Genomic DNA, 26120 nt, shown 5'->3' with positions numbered 1-26120 from the left:
ATCAAAAACCCTAGATGCATATGCAAATGTATAGGACACGCAAATTTCTTTTTTCTACTGGATTCAGCTCCAACTGGACTTTTATTACAATATGCTCTATAATGTGAACTTCAGATTGTATATGGGTAGCATGGAAAAGAGTCAAAAATAGCCTATACGTGGTAAAGAAATTGGTTATGTCCTGGGAGGAGTTATTCTTTGCTTTTTTTCCACTGGTCATTTCCTGACTATCAGTTCCTGGTCAGAACTTCAGCCATACGGCGACTTGAGTCCTCATGAAGTGAATTACTTGAGAATTAACAGATAGGATAAGGATGTGGGGTCACTGGCATAGTAGCAGAGATTTCTAACGTCCTCATGTCAATATAACTAAGCTGGGTAATCTTGAAGACCCTGTTTACTGCCAAGGAGAGGGATGTGTTTCTACAGTATGCTCCGTATGTTTCCCAGTGTTTGAAAAATATCATTATATTGTCTGTATTGAAAACATTGTACAGTGTGACAGTTTTTAAAAATGTGATTACGTGATGAGACAGAGAGTAAGCTCTCAGCGATCACAGAAGGCACTTTCATAACACACTAATCCAAAGAGAGTATTTGAAATACACTCGCTTATCAATTGCTTCTTCATAAAAATGAAACAGCCATACATAGTGGTTTCTATTTGCATTACACCCATACCTGATAATACAGATTATATAAGTTGTATATAAACACATTACAAATATGGGAATAGGATTCTTAATTTTTCACTTATGATACTAGCAAAGGAAACTCTATGCAGTATAACTTTCTTCTAGATGGTGGATATCTGCAAAATTGTTAATATCCATTTGTCACTTAAGATTTAATGGCTCCAAAGGAGCCATTGTGATGTGTAATAGGCAAGCATTAAAAAATAATTTGCAAGATGCATCAACAGTAATTGCTTTCTGCCATTAAAATAGAGTTTACAGATTTCCTTTTATAATGCCATGACAATGTAAAAAGTTTTAAATCTTTATCTATCTATGCACACACACATTTTTTCAAGCCTTCTGAAGTATATAATTTTAATGAAATAAAGGATAGTATGTCAGAGAATAAGTTTAAGCACGCCACATTAACTTGCTCCAAACTTTCCTGTGCCAAGGACTTCCCATTTCACTTTGGGGTCACACACCGCCCCCATCCCCATTACACCTCGAACTTTAATTCCTGCTATTCTTTCCTTCCTCACTCACTGGCCTCCTTGTATACCTGAACAACACCAGAAATATTCTCAAGCCAGAACGTTTTCATTTGCCCTTTCTCTGTCTGGAATACTTTTACCCGGACATTCACATGGCTTGTTGGACAATGATCTTATTTATTCAGATGTCACGTAGTGAGGCTTGTTGTGCTGTCCTCGGTCTTTAAAAATGCAGTCAGACAGGCGCACCTGGGTGGCTCAGTCGGTTAAGCATCTGACCTCGGCTCAGGTCATGATCTCACAGTTCGTGGGTCTGAGCCCCGCGTCGGGCTCTGTGCTGACACCTCAGAGCCTGGAACCTGTTTCCGATTCTGTGTCTCCCTCGCTCTCTGCCCCTCCCCTGTTCATGCTCTGTCTCTGTCTCAAAAATAGGTAAACATTCAAAAAATAAATAAAACTGAAAATGCAATCAGACAAAGAAAAATACCATATGATTTCACGTATATGTGAAACCACTTATATGTGGAATCTAAAAAACAAAAGAAACAAAACAGAAACAGACTCCCAGATTCAGGAAACAAACTTGGTTACTGTATGGGTTGGGGTCGGGGGATGGGCAAAATAATTGAAGGGAATTAAGAGCTACAAACTTCCTGTTATAAAATAAGGAAACCATGGGGATGTAATGTACAGCATAGGGAATAGAATCGATAATATTGTAATTACTCAGTATGGTGACAGGTGGTAACTAGACTTGCCATGGAGATCATTTCACAATGTATCAAAATATCGAGTCACTGTGACGTATACCTGAAGCTAATAGGGCATCGTATATCAATTATACTTAAAATTTTTAAAACTGCAATCTACGCATAGCCTGCTCTTCCATTCTCTGATGTAGTTTTTCTCACCATTATCAGTTGCTAACTACATATGATATTTTAATTTTTTTGTTTATTATCTGTTTTTTCCCCCACTAGAATACAAGAACGTAAACTGCAAACACTTAGCATTTTGTTTTCCTCTGTGGTTCCCCTAGTGCCTAGATCCATATCTGACCCATAGTGGATACTCAGTACTGTTTGTCGAATGAGCGAATGGGCTATGAAACAAATATAAAGAACGTGGTGCCCAGAAGATTGGCACAGAAATGTGTGTGCTCAAATGCGTGGGTGTAGGGTTTAGGGCCAAGCAGTCACTGGAACCAAAATGTTAGCAACTCATCAATATTAACATATTGGTTAATATTTTTAAAGTTATTGACAGAGACCGTAATGGGTGACCATTTTATTTTACTTGCTTAATTAATGTTTGCCTCTATGAACATCATTTTGTGTAAATTAAAAAGGGGCTTATGATACTTGAGAAAGGGTCAGAGTAGAATGCTGTTTCATTACGAGTTAAAGAATGAAAGTCATGGAATATTGGAATATTGCCATAGAACAAAGACATGGTCCTGGTAAGGATTTTTTTTTTTTTTAAGTAAATAGCGAGTAGTGTCAAACATTTGAGAACTCTATACTAGAGGCTGATTTTAACATAAAAGAGATAAAGTTCACCGTATTTAATTAACAGATCTTTACTTAGGTGAAGGTAAATGTGAAGGTCTGGATATAGGTGACAATCCGTTTGCGGTCAGAATCATGTCAGAAAGAGACAAAATTACTAGAACACATTGTATTTTGTTGCTGTATCAGAGCGGCTGAAGGAAGACAGTTCTGATCAGGCCAAAGGTGAACGTGGAAAACGATCATCCTATCCCATGGAAAACGTGTTACTACATGGGCACCGTACTTGAACTTGCTTTAGTTGGTTTCAGAAGAGCAAAGTGGAAAGGATTCTAATACAGAGGCACATTGTAACTGATGAAGGGAAATTATAGTTTAGAACGACGTGGCTCGTCCAGGGTCCCTGAGGAAGGTCAGAGCCAGAACTTGAACCAAAGTGATTTAAGAAGTTCCTGGATCAGGTTATTTGTGTTCTATTTATGTTTTCTTAATTCGTTTTATTCAATGATGTACTGTCAAGGTCTCTTATGTGTAATGACTGTTCTAACCACTGTGCATACAGCGTTGAAAACAACCTCTTCCTGGGGCACCTGGGTGGCTCAGTGGGTTAAGCATCTGACTTTGGCTCCGGTCATGATCTCACGGTTTGTGAGTTCGAGCCCCGCATCGGGCTCTGTGTTGACAGCTCAGAGCCTGGAGCCTGCTTCAGATTCTGTGTCTCCCTCTTTCTCTCTCCCTTCCTGGCTCTCTCTCTGTCAAAAAAAGGAAACAACCCCTTCTTCCTCCCCTTCTAACGTAGACGGACAGACAAAATGAAAATGGGCACTCAGCTGGAGAGGGATAAATACTATGGAGAAAACAAAGCCGGACAAGGAGATAGGAAGCAGCTGTGGTGGAGGAGGGGCTCAGCAAAGGAGAAGTTGGCTTCAGGGCAGACCTCAGGAGGAGGAGGGGTGGCCCCTGCTGCTATGTAAGGAAAGAGCTAGAGCACCGGCTCCAAGATGGGCTGGCCGGCAGGCTTGAGGGATGCAAGGAGCTCGGTGTGGCTGGAGCTCCACAAACAAGGGGGACATTTGGAGAGCAGGAGGGAATAGGGCAAGGTAGAGCTGGATCGCGGAGAGCCTCTGGCTGTTTCAACAACTAGTCTTTTACTCTGAGCAAAACCACCCCCGGGCCACGTGAGGGCTTTGAGCAGAGTATCCGAGTTTGGCGTATTTTGGAAAGGCTCAGTGTGGCTTCTGTGTGGAGGGTAGGTGTGAGAGTGCAGGGGTGGAAGCAGGGGAGGGGTGGAAGGGATTGTGTGATGTGGGCAGCAGGAGGTGGGGGCTTTGACCAGAACCGGTGGAGGTCAGGTGCACCCAGATCTCAAATGTAGAAGGCAGAGCAGACAGGATCCACGGAGAGGTTGGATGATGCGTGTGGAAGAAGGGGGGTGGGGGATGTAACGGGAACTCTGAGGCTCCTGTCCCGAGCAACTGGAAGAACGGAGTTGTCATTTGCTGAAATAAAGAAAACTACGTGAGGGACAAGGTCAGAAGGTCTCTTTTAATCTTTGTTCCCTTGTAACTTATTTATTTGTGGAAGAAACTAGATTGCGTAACCTGTCGAGTTTCACACTGCAGAGATTTTGTGGACCCTCCCCTTGGATCTCACTTAACATAGTCCCCTCCCCCTGTATGTCCTAGGAGCTGGCAGTGAGGACTGTAAGCGCGACGAAATTCAGGTTTGATGTGGGCCAACACTGCCTGCCATGCAGCGTTGTGTTCCAATCCCACCAGAAGGCACAGCTCCTCTGGTTGGTTGTAGTACCAGCCGTGAGTACCGTTGCTTAGCTCCTTCTTGTCAGAAGTTCCCAAACGATGGTCCTCTGGTTCCCTCAGTTAATCTTCATGTATGAGCTGAAGTACGTCCGTAAAGAGACCGTTAATTATGTTACAGAACATGCAGGTAAGGTAGACTAGATGCTTGATTCTTTGTCCTTATTTCCTAAAATTCAAAACAATGAGTTAGTTATCTGGCATTTCCCACAGTTGAACATTTTGTTTTATTTTCATGAACGCCTGGAATTAAACATACCAGATGTATTTTATTCCATTGCAGGAGACTCTTAGTGATGTTAAAATCATCCTTCTCTGTTCCGGGGGGGCTTTGAGCTGCCCTCCGTTTCCAGTAGCTCATTTGTTTCTATGTGATGTTACGTTCCAGGCTTATCTTGTACATTTTCAGCCCTGGAATCAGTCACTTCACCTGGCAGCCCGGTTTTCTCTTAATGAAAAATCCTATTGGGTGATGACAATCTGGTGCCACAGGTTGTCCTTGTTTGGGGCCTTTTCCAGTGGTCGGAGCTAAGACATAGGTCTACATTTTTAAAAAAGAAAAATTATGGGTTCATAGTGATGCTTCTAATTCAAATTCAGGAGTACATAAGGTTATATTTCTGACTCATCAACCTTACGTTTGCTTCTCCTTTTCGCACATGGAAATTTTCAGGGTCCAAAACATCAAGGTAATTACTCATTTGTGTTGTTGCCCAGGTATAGAGCATTTCAATAACAAGATGCTGGGTCCAGGTTCATCCAAAAGGTCAGGTGAAAATATTTGTTGACAAGATGAGGGTGCGTTTTCTGATTAGTGCAAACAGCATAGACAAAGATTCTGAGGCCTGAGAGAGCACAGTTCCTTTCAGAAAGCGCAGATACTGTTGTATCAGAGGTGTGATGGGTTAGAGCGTCAGGAAGGAGTGGGAACATAGCGGGCTGTGGATATTAGTATCAACGGGAGACATAAGCTGTCCGTTCTGTGTTCCGGAGGTATCTTGCATTTGTTCTTAATAAGAAATACCTGGGGACACCCGGGGGCTCAGTCGCTTGAGCGTCTGACTTGAGCTCAAGTCATGATCCCACAGTTGGTGAGTGCGAGCCCCACATCGGGCTCTCTGCTCTCAGCGTAGAGCCCACTTGGGATCCTCTGCCCCCCTGTCTCCTTGCCCCTCCCCCGTTCATGCTTGCATTCTCGCTCTCTCTCCCTCTCAAAAATAAACACTAAAAAAAAAAACAAAACCCATTTCTTTCTACTTTGTCTGTACAAGCAGGACTTCTCGGATAGAAGTTTAAGGTTAGCTGTCCTCAACCCTGTTCTACGTTGAGTCAGGGAAGGTGGAGCCCAATTATTTTCTGCCGCTTGCAGAAGCATTTGCGTCCTAACGACCCGTTTTCATCGTTATGTTTCTCCCCACAGAGGACAAAGTGTGGACCATCGTGTCTCACGATTTGCAGATGCAGACCACGGTGGCGGGCTACAGCCCAGAAAAATACTCCGTGACGCAGCTCGTTTACAGCGCCTCCATGGACCAGATCAGTGCCGTCACCAGCAGCGCTGAGCACTGTGAGCAGTACGTGTCCTACTTCTGCAAGATGTCCAGGCTGTTGAACACCCCAGGTAGGCTGTGAATGGAGGGTTCCTTTTAATTACCGTCCCAGCTGGTGCTTGGAATGACCGCCACCACCCAACAGGTGTGACTTAGCATCTCCCAGTCCGGCCTCCCCAAGTGTAGGCAGCTGTGACCAAAGTCAACTCGCACTTGGTTTGTTTTCTGGAGAACGAAACTGACAAAGTACGATGTTAAGGAAAAAAAAAAAATTCCCTGGTCTGCAACGTCCAGGTTTTTCAACTTTCCTCACCTACATATGTGCACGAGTGTTTCTGGTGCTTAATGATCAGTCGTGGCTTCGGGCAAAGGTGTCTCCAAGCCTCTTGTGAACTTTCAAGGGATGCCCTCTGAGCTGTTCAGTTGTGTTTAAGGAGAAGCTGAAAGGCCGCCCGAGATGAATAGCGTGTAGCACAGCGATAGAATTCAGAGCCCTTTGCTGTCTGCAGTCATTTAACAGGATCCGTTTGTCTCAAGGAGCTCGACCTGATTGTTTAGGTGTGGGACGGCTTACTTTTAGCCATGCTTCCGAGTGTGTGTGTGTGTGTGTGTGTGGGTGTGCGTGTGCGTTAAAGGTATAAAAACTAGCGTCCAAAGGATGCACTGGAAATAGAGATCCGTGTGCTTTGGGGTTCTTGGCCGCCAATTCAAGACGTTGACAGAAAACGAAATCCCTCAGTCTGTAGTATGACAGAGCAGAAATAAAGCATGCGCTCTGACCACACTTTTCAGCCGTGCCGCTCTCCAGGTGTGCGATTTGGGTGGCGTTGATTGAACTCGTAAGCCTCAGTTTCCAGTCTTTTTCATTCAGATAGGAATCATAATGCGTATTGCAGGTGAGTGAGAATTTAATAAGTACGTGTACTAAATGCTGACTGCAGGGTTTGATCCACTTAAGGGCTTTATAAATAGCAAAGAGCGTACTGATTATTTGTAATAGTAAGCAATAGAAGTGACATCATGCCACATCACAGACCCATGGGCTATTTGATGCCCCAAATCGGTGTTGGATTAGAGGCAGTATTATGTGGAATAGCTTACAAAAAAGAGTTCTAATAAAACATTATACGGTATTTTGAAGATTTGCGTGTATTTTATGCGCTGAAATTATAGACAAGTGTAACCTCTAGAATCTAATAGTAAAATCTAGGGGCGCCTGGGTGGCTCAGTGGGTTAAGCATCGGATTCTCTTTTTGGCTCAAGTCACGGTCTCACTGTTTGAGTTTGAGCCCCACACTGGGGCTTGGGAGTCTGCTTGGGATTCCCTCCCTCTCTCCCTCTCTCTTTCTCTCTCTCTCTCTCTCAAAATACATAAAAATTAACTTTAAAAGTAAAATCTGTAAAAAAAAAAAAAGTACATGTGGACACGATTGGTTCAGACAATTAGTGCTTCTGCTGTTTGAAGAAAGAAGAGATGATTGTGGCTGGGGTGTTGAGATGCTCAGAGGCAGAGACACAGTTTGAGGACGTTGAAGGAGGGTAAGCCAAAGGCTAGTTTCTAGTCTGTTTTTAAGCAGTACTCAGTTACATTTCTAATAATAAGTTCGGGGCGCCTGGGTGGCTCAGTCAGTTAAGTGTCCGATTTCGGCTCAGGTCATGATCTCACGGTCCGTGAGTTCGAGCCCTGCGTCGGGCTCTGAGCTGACTGCTCAGAGCCTGTAGCGTGTTTCGGATTCTGTGTCTCCCTCTCTCTCTGACCCTCCCCCGTTCATGCTCTGTCTCTCTCTGTCTCAAAAATGCATAAACATTAAAAAAAATTAAATAAATAAAAAAATAATAAGTTCAACACACTAAATCAAAGTCAGGAGTTCACTGCTAATCTGCACAATAGCAGACTATTTTCTTGGGATTCCAGATATTGTGTTTCCAGACATTTGTAGATGATTATTGTACATAATAGATTATGCTCTGAAAATAAGTTTATCATATGCTGCTTGCCTTTGAAGATGTGTGTGTATATGTATACATATGTATATATACATAATTATATATATGTATATACATATATATGTATAATTTTTACTCACAAGAGATTAGTGCTTAATAAATGTTTGCTAATTGGAATGAACTGAAAATACATCATTATATAATTTTAACTATTATCTCATCCTACCTTCGGGCAGTTGGTTTAAACCTATGTGTGCATCAGAATTCTCAGATCTGTCAAAATGCTGATTGCATGGCCGTATTCCTGGAACTCTCATTCGGTAGAACTTGGTTGGGACCCACGAATGTTTGCTTTTAAGAAACATTCAAGAGTAGTTTTATGGACCATACACTAAGAAACACCATCTTTAATTTAAAGCATGAAGGTCTCTCATGTTAGACTTTAAGGTTTGAGTTCTCCATGGTGGAGAAGATTAAAGGAAATATTAGAGCTTGTCTAAGCAATTAAACAAAAAGGGCATACCTAATTTCCTGCTCCTTCAGCTAAACCAAACTGGCACTGTAGTATTTTTTAATCCTTTGCATAGACCAGTCTCTAAATGTTACAGAGTGAATTTCCGCCCACCCTTTTTTTTTTTTTTTTTAATGTTTTATTTACTTTTGAAAGAGAGAGACAGCACGAGCAGGGGAGGGACAGAGAGAGAGGGAGACACAGAATTCGAAGACAGGCTCCAGGCTCTGAGCTGTCAGCACAGAGCCTGACGTGAGGCTCGAACTCACGGGCTGTGAGATCATGACCTGAGCCGGAGTTGAACAGTTAACCGACTGAGCCACCGGGGTGCCCCATTTCAGCCCACCCTTCTGAGTCATTCTTCATCCGCCCAACTTCTGTTTTCCAGGCTAGCTAATCTGTAGAACAGCTGAAGCAAGGAAAAGGAGTAGTTGGGGTAGCAAGTGTTTCCGAATGATGGCATTCTGTATATGTCCAAATAAGAAAGAACACAATTTAATAAAAATCTTTAATTTGCTGTTTTAAGGAGCTAATGTTTGCTGTAATTGGTTTTTTTTTCCTCCTTCCTGGTAACATTCAATTTTAAATATCCATTTACTCGTTCTTAACTAAGACTGAATTATATTGGAACTTCTGTAGTACTCCTTGTGACATCTGTTTGAATACAAAGTATATTCATTATAGTCATGGCAATTAAAATGAATATCAAATGAGTTTGTAATAGCTACGTACTTAAAATGTTATTCTTTATTTTAAGAGCCTTACCCTCAAGAGTTCATTTGGGTCTCTATAGTTTCTAATGATACTTATGATAAAGAGTTGTTTGTATGCATAAGGACCTCATTTTTATTTTGATAAATGTTTGGTTGTACCATACCATTAGCTAACCAATGTAGAATTACTCATCATTGGTTTCTTGCAACTTTACAAGGGTAGTGTAATATATTTCTTGCAATCTTATCTCTTCTTTTTATTACTACAAAATTTAAAAATGGAATCCATTTTACGGTAATGATTTTGCCATTTTTTATGGTCATATCTGTTCTTGCCATGTAACTATTAATTCAGTTGTCCTTATCAGCTTTATAAAAGACACAGAAACAAGACAAATAAAGTTATGTTATTCCATAGAAGAGCCTGTTTGGAGTGAGGCATACCAACTTGGGAATGAACAAATTGTACTTAACGAAAACCATTAATGGATATCAAAAACCAAAAGGATGTTAGCATATTTTATATTTATATCCCCAGAACTACAAATGTAGTAATATCTGAACTTACAAAGGCAAAAATGGTTAAACAATGAAATCTACTTCTGAAATAAATACCTTAAGAACCTGAATTTGTTAAGCTAGATACCAAGAGAAAGTTTCATTGCATCCCCCTTGAGAAATGTCTTAGTCAACAATCTTAATATTTTAGATAAAATATTTCCCTGTATTTTGACAAAGACCTACCAGCCTGCTTTTAAAATTCTTATTTTCATATCTTAGATGCACTGTTGCCCTATATTTATTTTATAAAACATTGTACTTTCTAATTAAGAATTTTTTTTTATTGTTGAGGTATGTATTCCTTACATCTATAAAGATTTAATTGTAGAGGTATAAAGTTGATATGATTCCTATTTCTCTGACTATACTTAGTGTTGTTTTCTTTGGTTTCCAGTGTTTCACTTCCTTTAATTTCTCAATGTAGTCTTATTCTATTCTCGTAAGTCATAGTTTTATTGCTTCTTTTGTTGAAAGAAGCAATATAAATTATCCATGCTTTGGGGTAGTTTACTATTGGATTTTGTATCTATTGAAAAGGAATTATGTTCACAATTTTTGCCTATAAAGTAAGCTGTGTAAAATTCAATATACTTTGATGATACTAAACAGTGATTTAGTGGCATCCAAAGGACAAGAAAACATGACTCTGGTATTATAACTTATAACCTATTTTTAGAAGAAATTTCTAAACTTTGGTGAAGTTATTAAGAAGGCGAACTTTCCAAATTGGTGCTATGCCTTGTAAGTTAAACATCATGTTTAACTCTTGAAACAACGTAGATAAAAACATTGCTTGATTGCCACTAAAGACTAACATTTTCATTGTGTCTAGTCAGTATATTAATTCAAAGATGAATAATTTAGCTAATTAATTATTGTGTTAATTATTACTAAAACTGGAGGGTTTAATTAAATGGGGCAAGCAAGGAAGGTAGAAATAACTAAAAGGTAAAAGTAGCGGATTAAATCCGGTAATATTCCACACCCAGGCAACTAGACTGTCCATAGAGGACATTGTGGTTAAAAGGGACAAAATGGTCACAGGGAAAATAGAGGCTGTTTCAGCAGTATGGATAGGAGTTGATGAAGGCCTCAGCTGGAATAATGGTTGAGATCATCAATCAGTCCACAGATATTTATTGTTTATTGCACATCAGGAATTGTGACCTATAAGCTGACATGTGGATTCATATGAGTTGCCTAAGAAAAAAATGGCAGGGAGAATTTTCGGTTAGAGATATCAGAATGTGCAGTGTTTCTGAGATGGACGTCAAAGGACACATACTTGGAAAGACATGGGAATGGCTGGAGTAGAGACCTTGAGGGTGAGAGAGAGAAATATGAAGGAGGGGGGCGCCTGGGTGGCACAGTCGGTTAAGCGTCCGACTTCAGCCAGGTCACGATCTCGCGGTCCGTGAGTTCAAGCCCCGCGTCGGGCTCTGGGCTGATGGCTCGGAGCCTGGAGCCTGTTTCCGATTCTGTGTCTCCCTCTCTCTCTCTGCCCCTCCCCTGTTCATGCTCTGTCTCTCTCTGTCCCAAAAATAAATAAACATTGAAAAAAAAAAAAAGAAATATGAAGGAGAGTCTCTGCATGACTTCAGGATTCCACTCAAAGGGCCAAGGGAATGGTTTTCAGTGGGGGATTACAGGTGTTATGTGAAGAGTAGCATGGAGGGATGACCAGGTTTGCGGGAAGCAAGCCTCCCGCACAGTGCCACCAGAGAATGGACCAGACTGAATATCTGAGAGGCTCCCTGGGCATTAAGAGGGAAGACTTTCTTTAAAGTGTAGGTAGTAGAATCAACATGAGTCATGATTGCTTACCTGTGGAGTAACTTCAGGATAACTTTAGGAGTAATCTTCCCCTCTACCCAGGAGTGAAGGTAAAATGGATGACTAGAACGGTTGTAATGTCTTCATAAGATGACTCAGAGAGGTCATGGGAAGAGCAAGGAAAGAACATTGAAGGAAAGAAAACACTAATTTGAAAAAGTCCTTAAAGGAGAGAGTGCAGCTCACCAACAGGACTCCGAAGTAATGATCACAGCAGGAGGAAGAAAGCTAATAATGGGGAAGCTAAGGCAAAGGAGTATTTAACAATACAAAAACAAGTAAAAATAAGTGAACACAAACAAGAAACTCGAGATGTGGGCAGTGGTGAGACATCGTACAGAGGAAGCCAGGCCTTGGCTTTGGCTGTTGGGAGGCCACTGGAGATTCATGGTGGTGGGATCTGCTGGGCAGAGCTACTTAAGAATGAATAAAAAAAGCAAATGAGGGTTTTCAGGAAGTTCTATAGTAAAAAGGGATGGCTGAATACAGAACCGCTGTTTTATCAGAAGACAGAACTAAAGCAAGGGTTTGGGAATTGTTTGTATGTTTAAAAAATGAGAGAATTGTGAGTAAGTTTATACATGGAGGAGACAGTAGAGCAGATGAGGCTAAAGATGTAAGACAGAGAAGGAATGTAAGAGGCCTCAGAAGAGAAAAAGGAATATGAAATTTGCCCTGGAAAAAAAAAAAAAAAAAGGAGCATCTGCTCTGAGACAGGAGATAAAGAAAAGTAGAGATTTTCATTAAATTCTATTGACCAAATACCTTTCTTGACCTTTTATCTCCTTTACCTCTCAGAGTTATGTGGTAGATTTTATTATCTCCACTTTGCAAAATAGGGCTCCGAGAGGTGAATGGACTCACTGAAAGTCATTGTGGCTAGACGTGAAAAAGCTGGGTTCAAATGCCAATCTGGCTTCTCCCAAGCCTCGCCTGCTGACTCCCTCAGGTGAGCCCCAACACATGGAGAGGTCGGTGCCTTCCTGCCAATGGGAGGATAGAGCCAACCCCAGCCGGATGTGTACCCATCCCGTCTCTTCGTCTCTTCAACCACCATGAAAGAACATTTTCCTTCTTGCCATTTACTTTGTCCGTCTCTGATTAGAAATGCTCTTTGCCAAGTGACCTTTGGTCAAGTCCAATATTTCTGATTAATAAATTAATCTTAAGGTCACATTTATTGAGGGTAGCTTGACCTGTACTAAAAGAGTATGGCATTTCAAGGTGCCAACTTTTTGAGCTTTGAGGTGTGACTTTGAAGAACATTGACCTTCTAGATCTTGACGAAGACTTTTCCTTCTGCCATTTTATTCTGTGAGTGCCCATGTGTAGCTTCGTTGTTTTTTTTTTTTTTATGACTGAAATAGGAGTAAAGGACATGTTGAAGTAAACCTTATATCACACTGTAGAATTTGGAAATGTCCTCATATATTTAAATCACATTTTTTGTTTGTCATCTTTAAAATTATCCATTTCAATGATATCATAAAATGAAGACAAACCTAATTGATTACATTGTGTACCTTATGTAGAAAATACCTCTCCTAAACAGGATGCTGAAAAAGAAGAGAGTTTTACTATAAAAAAGTCTCTTGGAAATACCTGAACTTTTATTAAGAAACATTCAACAAACATTTGTTGAATACAGAATATTCTTCTAGATGCTGTGAGAATGCAAGGAGGTCAAAGAATAGTTTTGAAATAGCATTTCCTTGAAAATACAGACAGAAACTTTTTTTATAATGAAAATAAAGTCATTTTGCATATGACATAAATACTGAAGGGATTTTACTGCTACATCTTGGATAAAAGTTTGAATAAATTTAGAATTCATGACAATTTCTAAAATCATTGCTATGTGCATTTTGTACTGAAGGGAAGATCGGAAGTTATTTGGAGAAGGTTAGGAACGAGAGGAGACAGGAGTTTTGAGTTCTAGGGGCCAGTGTATAGTTCAGGTTCAACCAGAGAAATAAAACCAGTAAAAATATTTATGTTTAGAAATTTATTGCAAGGGATTGGCTTATGCAGTAGTGGAACCTGGCTTGGCAAGTTCACAATTGGGGCACACTGTCAAGAAAGGCAGACTGAAACTCGGAAGAATGAGAAGAAGCTGCTACCCATGGGTAGAATTGCTTTTTCTTTTTTATTTAAAAAAAAGTTTTTTTTCAAGGTTTATTTATTTTTGGGACGGACAGAGACAGAGCATGAACGGGGGAGGGGCAGAGAGAGAGGAAGACACAGAATCGGAGGGATGGCTCAGAGCCTGACGCGGGGCTTGAACTCCCGGACCGCGAGATCGTGACCTGGCTGAAGTCGGTCGCTTAACCGACTGCGCCACCCAGGCGCCCCCTAGAATTGCTTTTTCAAGGAAGACTAAGTCTTTTCATCCTTTCAGCTGATTGAATCAAGTCCATCCAGCTTATATGGCGCCATCTCTCTTACTTAAAGTCAACTGATCATGGACTTTACTGACATCTATAAAACACCTGCCTAGCAATCCCATGATTAGTGTTTGGTTGAATAACTGGGCACTATAGCCCAGCTAAGTTTGCACATTAAACTGATCATAATAGTCAGCAGAGATTATATTTTTAAATGAACAACTGAGAAATCCATCTCTAGAGTAGCAATGGTTTATTCCCTCAATTGTGCAACATGTAGCTCTCTCAGTCAGATAGACAGAGGAGATACACCTGGTCAAGGTGTTGGGGGACCTTTCATTCTCCTATCTCTCCATTTATGATGAGGATACATGTGAACCTCGTGTCATATTGCCAAATAAGATATCATTTTATATGGTTACAGCAATGGCGATTTGAATAGATCAAGTAAATCAACTTTACTCAGGAAGATAAGTCAAATATCAAGATTTTCCTTTCCTCTGTGTTGTTTCAAAAACATTTTTATGTTAATTTAGTATTTTAACCAAGATAGCATGTGTCCACCAAGGATGTGGCAGTGTTAACTCATCGTTGACTCAGAGCTCTACCTAAAGGGAAGCATCTCCGTTGATCCAAATAAGCACACTCCATATCCATAACCTTAGGAAAGCTGTATAAAAGCTCCCTCACTCCATCCGCATTCCTTGGCAGTATTTTTCTGTTTTACTTTTCTTATAGTTGAATCAAACCCCCCATTGCCATGCAAACTAAAAGTAATGTTACAAAAACTCAGAGAAAGTTGAAAGAACTCACTTTTTTTTTTAGAACGGATATGAACGAAATGATACATGAATTTTATTTCAAAGACTGTATGTCTTCCGAGTTTTGTTATTTTCCCACCCATGAATGCCAGTGGAGGCTGTTATCCTGTTCGCCTATCATTTACCAAAAACAGTGACTGAGTAGTTTTTATAGGACAGTGAATGATGTTGCAAAGTGTTAGTGGACTGGGAATGCCGTAGCTATTTTGTCCTTCACTCTGTAGCTTAGATTCTCTTAAAGAAAATAACTTTTTTTTTTTTCCTTTCTCTTGGTTCTGGATCTGAAATGCAAACTAAATGTACTGGCCTCTATCCTTGTATAAGTTATACTTAGTTATACTTAGATAACTTATATTTTAAAATCTCTCAGGGGCACCCGGGTAGCTCAGTTGGTTAAGTGTCTGGCTCCAGCTCAGGTCATGATCTTGGGGTCCGTGGGTTTGAACCCCCCATCGGGCTCTGTGCTAACAGTTCAGAGTCTGGAGCCAGCTTCAGATTCTGTGTCTCCTTCTCTCTCTGCCCCTCTCCCATTCATGTTCCATCTCTCTCTCTCTCTCTCTCTCTCTCTCTCTCTCTCTCTCTGTCTCTCAAAAATGAATCAATGTTAACAATTTTTGTTTAATCTTTAAATTAGATTATGGTATAAATGAAAGGAGAAATGGCATTAGTGTTAATTAAAGGCTTACCATAGACATTTATACATCTTGGCTCAACCATCCATCTCCAAACTTTATAATTTTCGTTTTATAACTAAAGAAATATATAACTTTGGAAGGGTTGATTCACCAAAGGAAAACAGTAAAAATGATACTAAGAGTCCAAACCAAGATTAAAATCTAAGCTTTTGTGCCTCTAGATCTACATACTATGTATGTATGTATTTTCTACCAGTATGTTAAAGAGAGGAGGAAGGGAGGAGAGAAAGGTGGGGTGGGTGGGGGAAGAAAAATAAGGAAAGAGAAAAAGAGAAAGAGAATGAAGCCACCTCATAAGCTGATGGGGGGAAAATTTTTATTTTTTCCTAGAGTGCAAAATTAGAATGTGCTTTTAGCACAGTTAAAACAGAAGGCTGAAGCATTTTTGTTAAGCAGGAGGCCAAAAGGGACATTTATGAGAGCTGCAAATGCTTCATTTTGAAAATCTACCTTTTTTTTTTTCAATATCCCCAATTTGGCCCTGACAAATATATTAAAAAATATGGTTTAGATGGCAATTTGTTTGGAACCATATTGAAAAACATTTGATGTGAAAGAAGTAAGAACATGCCTCTCTCTTTCTATAGAGCACTTGACTTTCATGTTTTTTTATATCAAGGTATTTCAAATAGAACAGATGAATTGTATATTGATGAAATAGAAAAATGTTGCAAAAGGTTATCCACTTCTTTTCAGACATAAGATATGAAAACACAATGTTGGTACTTTCTTTTCAGAAGAAACTCGTACACTTAAGATTTAACACACATTCCCATACCCAACTTTGCATTCTTACTGTATTAATTTGCTGTTGACAGATTGCTCAGAGATCCTATTAAAATGAGAAGGGGCAGAGATGGCCAGGTCTGCCTGTGGGTGGCCAGTGTCTGAAGGGTAGCCCCAGAACACTGACACAGACATAAAAGTCAACCAGCAAAGACATATATTTACTCTCTTAGGGTAGGGAATTGTTTTCTGTCAAAAGTATAAAATAACTCTCAGTTCAGGCTTGTTAGAAGGAGAGAGGATGGACGGAGAAAGGTGGCTCCATGCTAGGTAACAGGAGGAGGGAGGGGACGTAGTATGTGGGGAAGTGGGGTTGGGGGTAGAGAGCCTGGGTCAGGAGGGTGAGGCCAGAAGGATCATGGAGAAATAACTAAAACAGAACAGCCCCATCTTCATTCTATCCAGCTAGACTGTGGATTATATTTCATATCTCATAAGTTTTACAAAAGCATATTGCTCTAGTTAGCCCCCTAATTAAAATCAGTTACCTTTCTTCTTAGAATGCAGCCATATAAAGGTTTCTAGAAACCAAAACATTTTTATTTTGTTTAATTTCAAAATATCAAGATGGTAAGGTGAGAAAAGTAATAAAATTACTAGGATCAAGACCACGAGATTGTCAAGTTTAATAGATGAAACTTAATACATATGGACAGAGGTTTGAGCTCTATTAACCACAAGTTATGAGTTTGCATGAAGAGAGCTGGTAGCATAACTTACAAGGTTTTAATGCAAAAATAGGAAGTATTGATGAAATAATGTTCACCAAAGCAGAGAAGAAATGTGCACTTTGACACATATTATCTAAACCAACAAACAGCAGCAAAAACATGAATTAATATAGTGGATGATTTTAAAATAAATACTTGGCATTGGAATGTTATAACTTTTAAGATAAGAGTGTGACCAGTATCTAAAAGTACAGTCAAAATGTGGTAATCAAGTTTCAAGATACTCAATGGTGATGACTTTTCCCCTCCTTCTATCCCTAGACAATTTATTATTCTTCTTCCTTCTAGCCTTGTAGTAGATGTTGTTCATATTAGGCAAAGGATCTACCTTCGCTGTGTGTATGTGTGTGTGTGTGTGTGTGTGTGTGTGTGTGTGTGTGTGTGTGTATTTTTTCACCTGTTGGGGTATGCACCAGTGCGGGTCTCTGTGATAATCTAATGTATCTCTATGTGTTCTGAATGCCACACACACACACACACACACCCTACATAATTCCATGGAACTCCATGGAATTCCTTCATGGCTAGTTCTGATACACTTCTTGAAAATAACACCACACAGAGCTTATTTGAAATGCAAAGAAATCTAACTACTTACATGGAATAGGCGTTTGCTACCAAAGTTGGTAACATCATCTGCGGGGAAAATAATTGGGCTGGAAATAACTAAAAGTTGACTATAATTTACTAAACTGTTTACAAAATGACCGAAGTGAAAAAAATTAAAGCTAAATATAACTTGATGCCAAACTGCTAAAGCCCAAGTCTTTTACCCAGAACAGATACGTATTCAGTGGAGAGGGGTTGGCTTTGGTCAAAGATGGGAAATAGGGATCTAAAGTAACATAGACTCAATATGAATTAAAAAAATCACCTGGGGTAAGAGTAGTCTAGAAATATATAACCAGTGTTTTTTTTAGAATTGATTTTGTACTACCACTCAGAATGGCTGTCATCTTGTTATCACCTCAAGATAGGGACAGCCTAACCCAGGCAAAATGTATAAAATATGTGTAGGCATGGTTCAGAGAAATTTTTAAAAAGCATAAATGATCTGAGGAGGAGAAACATAATTGAGATTATATATATAGGAGAAAGGTCTACAAAAAAAGAAGTCCTTGAGAAAATAAAAATAATATTGAACCACCTTAGAAATTTCATTTTTAATGAGAAAGTAGAAAAACAAAGATATTGGGCTTCTCTTATATTAGAAAGGATTTAGTAGAGATTTTGTCCAAAGCAACTTCTTAGGATAGTGTGGATGAAATGCTTGCCTATGCATAGAAGTTTCAGAGAGGAAAAGAAACTTGCATCAAATTACAGCACATGGAGAAGTCTCGAAGGCTGTCTCTCAAGATATCTGACATTACTTTAATGAGTTTTCTACGATTCAAAGTCAGATTCTTTTGATAGAACTTGATTTATCAGCACACTCTAGTTTGATCTCAAATATAATCAGTCTGTGAGATTGAGATCTACAGTCAAAATGCCACTATATTAATTTAAAATGAAAAGAGTAACTGCTCAAGGGATGGGATGGTCTGGCCAGCACATTCCATGCAGGCAAGGTACATGGAGGGCCAAATATAAACCAGGATGACAATGTGTCAATTTATAATGAAAAATGGAATGCCAAAAGGACTGGATGCTTTTGTTCTCAACCCTGCCAAATCGCTCCCTGGGGGGCTACCATATGGGGAACCAAATTAGAATCACATGCTTGCTTCTTTTTTTTTTTTTTTAATTTTTTTTTTTCAACGTTTATTTATTTTTGGGACAGAGAGAGACAGAGCATGAACGGGGGAGGGGCAGAGAGAGAGGGAGACACAGAATCGGAAACAGGCTCCAGGCTCCGAGCCACCAGCCCAGAGCCTGACGCGGGGCTCGAACTCCCGGACCGCGAGATCGTGACCTGGCTGAAGTCGGACGCTCAACCGACTGCGCGACCCAGGCGCCCCCACATGCTTGCTTCTTGAGCATGGACTTGGAACACAAGGAGTGAACCAGGTTTGGGGAGTCAAAGGCACTGGCTATCCTCAGGCCATAGAGCCCTTTTTCTTAGCCTGCAGTCATGGAAAATTCATGTTGCTCACTATCCTCTTATTTACATATTAGTTATCTTTCTAGATTCCTTCTGACCTTGTCTTTGACTATTTAGCTCTGTTCGCATATTCAATCAGATGACCGTGGAGTGTTGGTTGCCTAGTAGTAAATTTGTTCCAGTCCTTGCTTTGAGTTGATGTTTTGGTTTAACTAACAGAAGACCATCTTCTTTTCAAGGCTTTTCAGGAAAGTCCCCAAAACCCCAATACTGACAACCCAAGACAACAGAGATGATTTCTTCAAGGTCTTTCCAATCCTCGATTTCGTGGGGGAAAAAAATGTTTCCGGTGCTGCATTATTGCACACAAGTAAATGAATTTCCTTTTCAAAGCCTAGGAAAGACAAAGAAAATGAAAGTTGGATAGACTTAGACGATGTGGCCTACATATAACTAAATCCTTAGTGTTTTTCCAGTTCTGAGAGGGAAATCATCATCATTTTGATTGAGATGTTTGCATTCATTGCTGGGAAACTTGATTTTGGCTCCCCATGGGGATCACATGGAATATGCAGACACAGTACTTTACTTCTTAGTAACTTTTATAGATATTTTGATCATTTTCATCATATTAGAGCTTCCGATTTGGAACTGACTATGAAAATGAAGACACACTTGCTCAGCAAAAAAGTCTTAATGTGAAGCCATCTACTCCCTGGAAGCTTTTGTGGTAACACATACCACCAAGATGGAGAAACCATTGAGGTGAATGAGCCTTATTATCTATCCATGTGTTACTGTTGAAAATACTAAAGGCAGGTCACGTGTGCTTTGCATGGAACTCTGCTAGAAAGCTGTCATATGATAATACAAGGAAAGATAAGGCAAGAAGAAACCTAAATGGGAGTGACTACAGAGTAATACAATTAATTTATAGCCAGATATATTAAATTTGTTTAAGATTGACAGCCGATTTGCCCCTGGGAGGGAGAAGGAGAGAAGGGAAGGGATTTTCTTTTAAAGAGCTCCTGAAACCTACTAGGATGTGCCTAATGAGGTGATGTAATATGAAACATCACTTGATGTGAAATTTGCATAATGCCTTTTTCCCCTAAGAGATTGCTTTGAAAGAATAACAAAGAAACTGAAATGAGGTGGAAAACAAAATAACAAAACACAAATATTTTCTCAGTGTTTGCAAATATTAAAAATAATTTCCTATCTTCCGATCTCATTTGTTCTCCTGAGAGCCCACCTGGATGTCCTCAGAATGTAAAGTGATACTTTAATTAACACATTGGGATTTAGATTTCTTTATAACTATGCCACTTGCATAAAAAATGTTCATGTGTATTTATGAGCCAGGCAAAGCTGTGGTCGTGTGAATTACGCCATGTTGTGCAGGAACCAAACACCTGTAAACACCTTTAATTTATGCACAAACTGTTGTGGTAAATATGCCAGCCCTTATCAAGATTGTTCAAAGGAGTCTTGTCTTTTGCAGTTTATTCCCTTCTTTCTGCACCTTTTTTTTCTTTGAATGGAGAACCTTATCCTCCTGTTTTCTGACCAACTCTGCTTATCTGTAGAGGAAACAATATGGAGGCCCTCATGTTTCGATTACGCGGTTACCCTGGTGCTACATATCTTCCCCGTTGCCACGGTCTTCACAATTTCATGCGAGACCTGGAGCTCCTATTGCCTTGCTTTAAAATCCTTTGGACAGAGGGGCGCCTGGGTGGCGCAGTTAAGCGTCCAACTTCAGCCAGGTCACGATCTCGCCGTCCATGAGTTCGAGCCCCGCGTCAGGCTCTGGGCTGATGGCTCAGAGCCTGGAGCCTGTTTCTGATTCTGTGTCTCCCTCTCTCTCTGCCCCTCCCCCGTTCATGCTCTGTCTCTCTCTGTCCCAAAAATAAATAAACGTTGAAAAAAAAATTTTTTTAAATCCTCTGGACAGAGACGGGGAACACTCGACATTTTACATTTGTTGCATAATTAAGTTTTAGCATAAAGTTTCCTAGTGCACCGCCTCGCTTTGTACATACTGTTTTGCATGGAAAACCCTTCATATTTAATTTTGAAATCGGTTGTCATTCCTTCATCTGGCCATTCATTCTCTGAGCCACTGTTTATTGGCCATCTATTCTCTTTAGCTACTAATTACTGGGGATGGTTATGAAAGGCATAAGACCTGATCCCTTAAGGCACGGATCTCCTATTAAAGCTGTTTTAAATAGTTTCCTTCTAAAGAGAAGTAGGAAGGTGTGACACTGGTGAACCTCTGAATTCATACTGCGCCCCACATTGACCCCGAAGGCATAGTTGGCTGAAGTCCTTGCTAAAGGTTGTGTGGGACAGTTGGAACCATGTACACTGTCCCCTGTCAGCATCCTCAAGCCCCACCCAGCCACCCAACATGCGTGGTAAAACTTAAGTGCTCATATCCAGCCACCTGTCTTCCAGGGGATGCTGTCCTGATTGTGGTTGTTAGAAACCTATTATAAACTGATTTCCTGACGATGATGGTGTCTTTCCTGAGCTTTCTATCTGTACCAGGCTCTGCCCTGCTCCCCCAGCCATATTATAGAGTCAAGGTGTCTTTTAACTCAGCCCTAAATGTCTGTGGTTTTCTGTTGCCCTTTCCTTTGTCTTAAGAGCCCAAATGGTTTTATTGCATATTTGATGTAATGTTCAGAGAATATACTGTCGTTTTCTTTGTGTAACTCCTCTCTTCCAACACTCTCGCGTTTCAATTTTAAGCCATGTATTTTTTTCTCCAGAAACAGAATATTGTCCAAAGAAGAGTTTAAACCCAATTCAGTAAAGGTCAGCTCCCCACTTTGAGACACAGTCCACACCGACTAAGACAGTCCCCTGAGTGCTTTAGAACTTAGTGGACCTTCGTGGTAGTGGGAGCTATGGAGGAATTTCCTCTGCTTCGACCTTCCAAATTCAGGGGCCTCCTTTGTGATTGCTTCTCAATATAAACGGCCTCTAGTCTGCCAGCCTGCACCATGACAGAGTACTACCCTAATAGAAAGTTTGACTTATATTTCAGTCACCAAAACCATGTGTCCTTCACATCTCTGACACTAATAAAAGTACCAGTCCCTCTCCCTAAGTGGTCCATTACCCTAAACCCTCAGGATATGCATGTTTGTCTTCCTGTAGGCTTGCAAGAAAAGCCAGTCTTTTCTTTAAAAAATTCAATACCAATTTTCAACTTACTTCCTTTAATAATCAGACGGTCCAAGTATTCATCAAACATGCAACGCCCCCAACCTGATTTGTATAATGTAAATGCAACATCACTTTGATCAATAAGTACCCTCCCTTCTTTAAAGACTCTTTGTCCTTTACAAACCATAGTCCAGATTCTGCATCCATACCACAGCCTAAAGGACCACATCCCAGGAGTCACTGAGCCCACTGATGGGATATGGCACAGCCCCTACATCTGCTCCTGAACCCTGGAGCTGATTAACGGTGCGTTGCGGCTCTTGGCAAGAGTCAGAGGAGGAAATGAAATTAAGGTGTAGGGGTGAGGCAGGAAATTCAGAAAAAACTACTTGGGAAACGTAGCTAAGCAAGATACAATTATCTAACTTATAATTAGCCAGAACATCAGGCCCGCCATCCCCAAAGGCTTCTTTTTTGCAAAGAGACGAGTGGTACCATCAAGTAGCAGATGGTAGTCTTGTATGAGTGCGAGTGAGTAATGGCCACTTCTTACCTGAAGAGCGTAACCCGCTCAGAATTTGGTGATAGGAATTCCTATGGGCGCTGACTCATTAGCTTAAAAGTTCATTATTTCTTTGTCTTCTATCGCTTGGGGCTAGTGCAGTTATTACATTTAAAAAAAAAGTTCTGGAAAATTTCAGTAACATCTATAGGCCTGTTGGCCTCTACCATTTGATCACCTAGAACACCTAGCAAATTAACACAATCAAATGAAATTTTTATTACTTTAATCACAAGCCAAGAAATCCAGTTGATTGCACCATGACTCCAACAATTTGTGATACCTTTTAATTTTATTCCTCAAAAAGCCTCTGATGTAGGGCCACCTGGGTGGTTCATTCGGTTGAGCATCTGACCCTTGGTTTCAGCTCGGGTCACGATCTCACAGTTTGTGGGGCTGGAGCCCTGCATCAGACTCCGCGCTCATAGTGTGGAGCCTGCATGAGATTCTCTCTCTCTCCCTCTCTCTCTTTCTGCCTCTTCCCCACATGCACACCTCCACATGTGCACGCATTCTCTCTCTCTCTCTCAAAATAAATAAATAAACTGTTAAAAAATTTCATGATATAATTTTTTACAAAAAGAAAACTATTCAGGTCTAGAGTGTGATTTTTGCCCCATTGACTGCTCCTGCTTCAAAAGACCTTGCATGCAACTCTGGAAATAGTACTGTTACTACAGCATTATTCAAAAACAAAACAAAACAAAACAAAACAAAACAAAAAAAACAAAAAACGATGGGGGGAATAAAGCAAAACCAAGTCCCCTTAGTTCAAGGAATGTCCTGTGGAGAGGGGGACACCTAATACCAGAACAGGTTTTTGGCTTCTGTCTACCTAAGAGACAGGTTCAATGAGAGGAAAGTCTAGTTTATTCTTTCCCTTGTTCTGTAATAGGCATCTTCAAGATGTCTTTGGTTGCTGAAAGCATCCTGGCCAAGAACATGCTGCCTGTAGGAACTGGCCCTCAGTTGTGTTTCCCTCCTGAGGCGATGTCCTGCAATTACTAGTTTGTATACTGTGTGTAATTATAACCACAAAAGCAGTCTAGTTTTTAAAGCCCTTTATTTCTACATGTGGACTTGTCCGTTTATTTACCCATCCAGTCATTTAAATTGTGTCCGTTTTACCAAATGTTGGTCTTTGTACCAACATCTCCTGAATATCTACTCAATATAAGTCACTCTGCTACGTTCTCTACAGAATGAGAATAAAGCCCAGTTTTCTATGTAGCAAAATCTGTTGAATCACTGAGAATTAGCAGAATATTAAGCTAATATAAATTTGTCATTTTATTTGGGGAGTGGAAATGCATAGCAGTGCAATAACTTAAAACAGCAAAGTTTTTATATTATCATTTATATACAAATATATGATTTATATATAAGCATATATGCATGTATATAATTTTATATAGAGATATAATTTTAGAAGTAGTAAACATGATTTCCCATAATTACTTCTTTAATGGTAATGCATAAAACCTCTTAATGCTTATAAATGACTTGGAAAATATTCATTTGTAAAACAATCAAGTAGGGTAATTATTCATTTTTGGAATACAGGGAGAAGAGTGATAACAGTTACTTTAAGCTTTAGATTAGGGCTTCCGAAGCCTGTTTGTAGGTCAAGGATATTAGCTTCATCACTGTATTACCAGCACACAGAATTGTGCCCAGCATATAGTAATCAACATTATTATAATGAGGATTAGTCAAATGATTGAAAGACAGAACACGAAACCCTTTCAATGATCTGGCGGAGACACACGAAGCATCTTCCTAGGGAAATAATGTGGGTTCACGTACCCATTTTGCATATATTTCAGAAAGGTGATGGACTCCCAACTCCCACAGCCGCTAGGTTAAGAACCCTGGCCTTAGCTGGAGGAAAAACACATAACATGTGCAAACGTGCATCATCCCAAAGCACAGGGGACAGCTGCTGTCATGGGCCAGGCCAACTCTTGAAACGTCCACATGATACTCAGAGGTATTGTTTGCCTAGAGGAGATTTGGTATGAAAGAACTTTTTTTTTTCAAATCAGTTGTAACTGATACTCCAGAACTATTCCAAATACTCAGAGTAAGCCCAACATGGGGAAGAGGGGAAGCTCATGTTTTGAAGGGCTAGGGGTCAGATAATAGTGTTGAACATTGCCTTCCTTAGACATCATTTCCGACCCTTAAGTAATGCTCTCCAGGAGAAAACCTCCCTACTGAAGTATCATTTTGCTCCTTCTTAGGACGAAAATCATTTAAGCAATTGAAAACATTGAAATTATGCCTATACCCCCACTGCGATTTGTGTGCCTATGATTGTGCAAATTCATTTACTGAAGCCCTAGAGGCACCCTAGAACGTGACTGCATTTGGAGAGAAGCCACTAAAGAGGTAATTATGTTAAAACGAGGCTGTTAGGACAGGCCCTAATCCAATACGACTGGCGTCCCTATGAGAAGAATCCATTTGGACGCACAGAGAGACCACGTGAAGACACGGCAAGAAGACGGACGTCTGCAAGCCAAGGAGAGAGGTCTCGGAAAACACAAAACTGCCAACATCTTGATCTTGGACTTCTCGCCTCCAGAACTCTAAGGGCAGAGAATTCTATTGTTTAAGGTATCCAGTCTGTGGAATTTTATTATGGAAGCTCTAGCAAACGAATACACTGTCTTTCATCTTATGGATCAATGCACTGCTACAAAAAACAAGAGTAACAGTCATCTAGCGTCAAATGACTAGGAGTCCATCTAGAAGAGTGATTCCTTTGATGGTATCGTGGATAAATAATAGGATGTACTGTTAAGTTTTCTTTCCACACACAAAAGACGGAAGGAAGGTAACATTTATGTAACGTCGACTCTTTGCTAGGCAACTTTGTGTTATCTTTTGTTACCTGCTCTATTCTTTACAGAATGTTGGGAGGTAGAAACTGTTAGTCATACTATACGGAGGAGAAAAATGAGGTTCTGGTGGGTTTGAACATGTTCGTGGTGCCCCTCACATACTAACCGGCAGAGCTGGTGTGCACAACCCCCTTCGAATGCTAAAACCTGCACTTTCTTTTGGACACCACACTGATAATCCGAGTCCTCTCATTCTGAGGTCGCCGTGCACCTGAGACGTCTGCTTGTCAGAGAAAGATCAGAGTGCGAGTTGCCATTTGGCTGCAACGTATGAGGTTGTGACGCCAGAAATGTAAAAGCAGGTTTTCTTTTCTATCCTCGATGAAACCAAAATATTAACATTTTTCCTTCCTTCCTTCTTTTCTTTTCTTTTCTTTTCTTTTCTTTTCTTTTCTTTTCTTTT

At 40.2% G+C, this 26120-nt stretch overlaps 1 protein-coding gene across 1 annotated transcript in view; it reads left to right on the top strand.

Annotated features, from left to right (window-relative positions):
- The window catches only part of CNTNAP2 (contactin associated protein 2), a 2003978-nt gene that overhangs the window by 1326162 nt on the left and 651696 nt on the right, over positions 1–26120 (top strand). Inside the window, exon 13 of the mRNA XM_040471688.1 lies at positions 5917–6117. Coding sequence (XP_040327622.1) covers positions 5917–6117 — 201 coding nt within the window. The remainder of the gene's footprint in view (positions 1–5916; positions 6118–26120) is intronic.

This window comes from Herpailurus yagouaroundi, unplaced genomic scaffold (assembly GCF_014898765.1).
Source record: "Herpailurus yagouaroundi ecotype Mexico unplaced genomic scaffold, PumYag 100, whole genome shotgun sequence".
Classification (NCBI taxonomy): Eukaryota; Metazoa; Chordata; class Mammalia; order Carnivora; family Felidae; genus Herpailurus; species Herpailurus yagouaroundi.
This window is presented reverse-complemented; position numbering and strand designations above follow the sequence as displayed.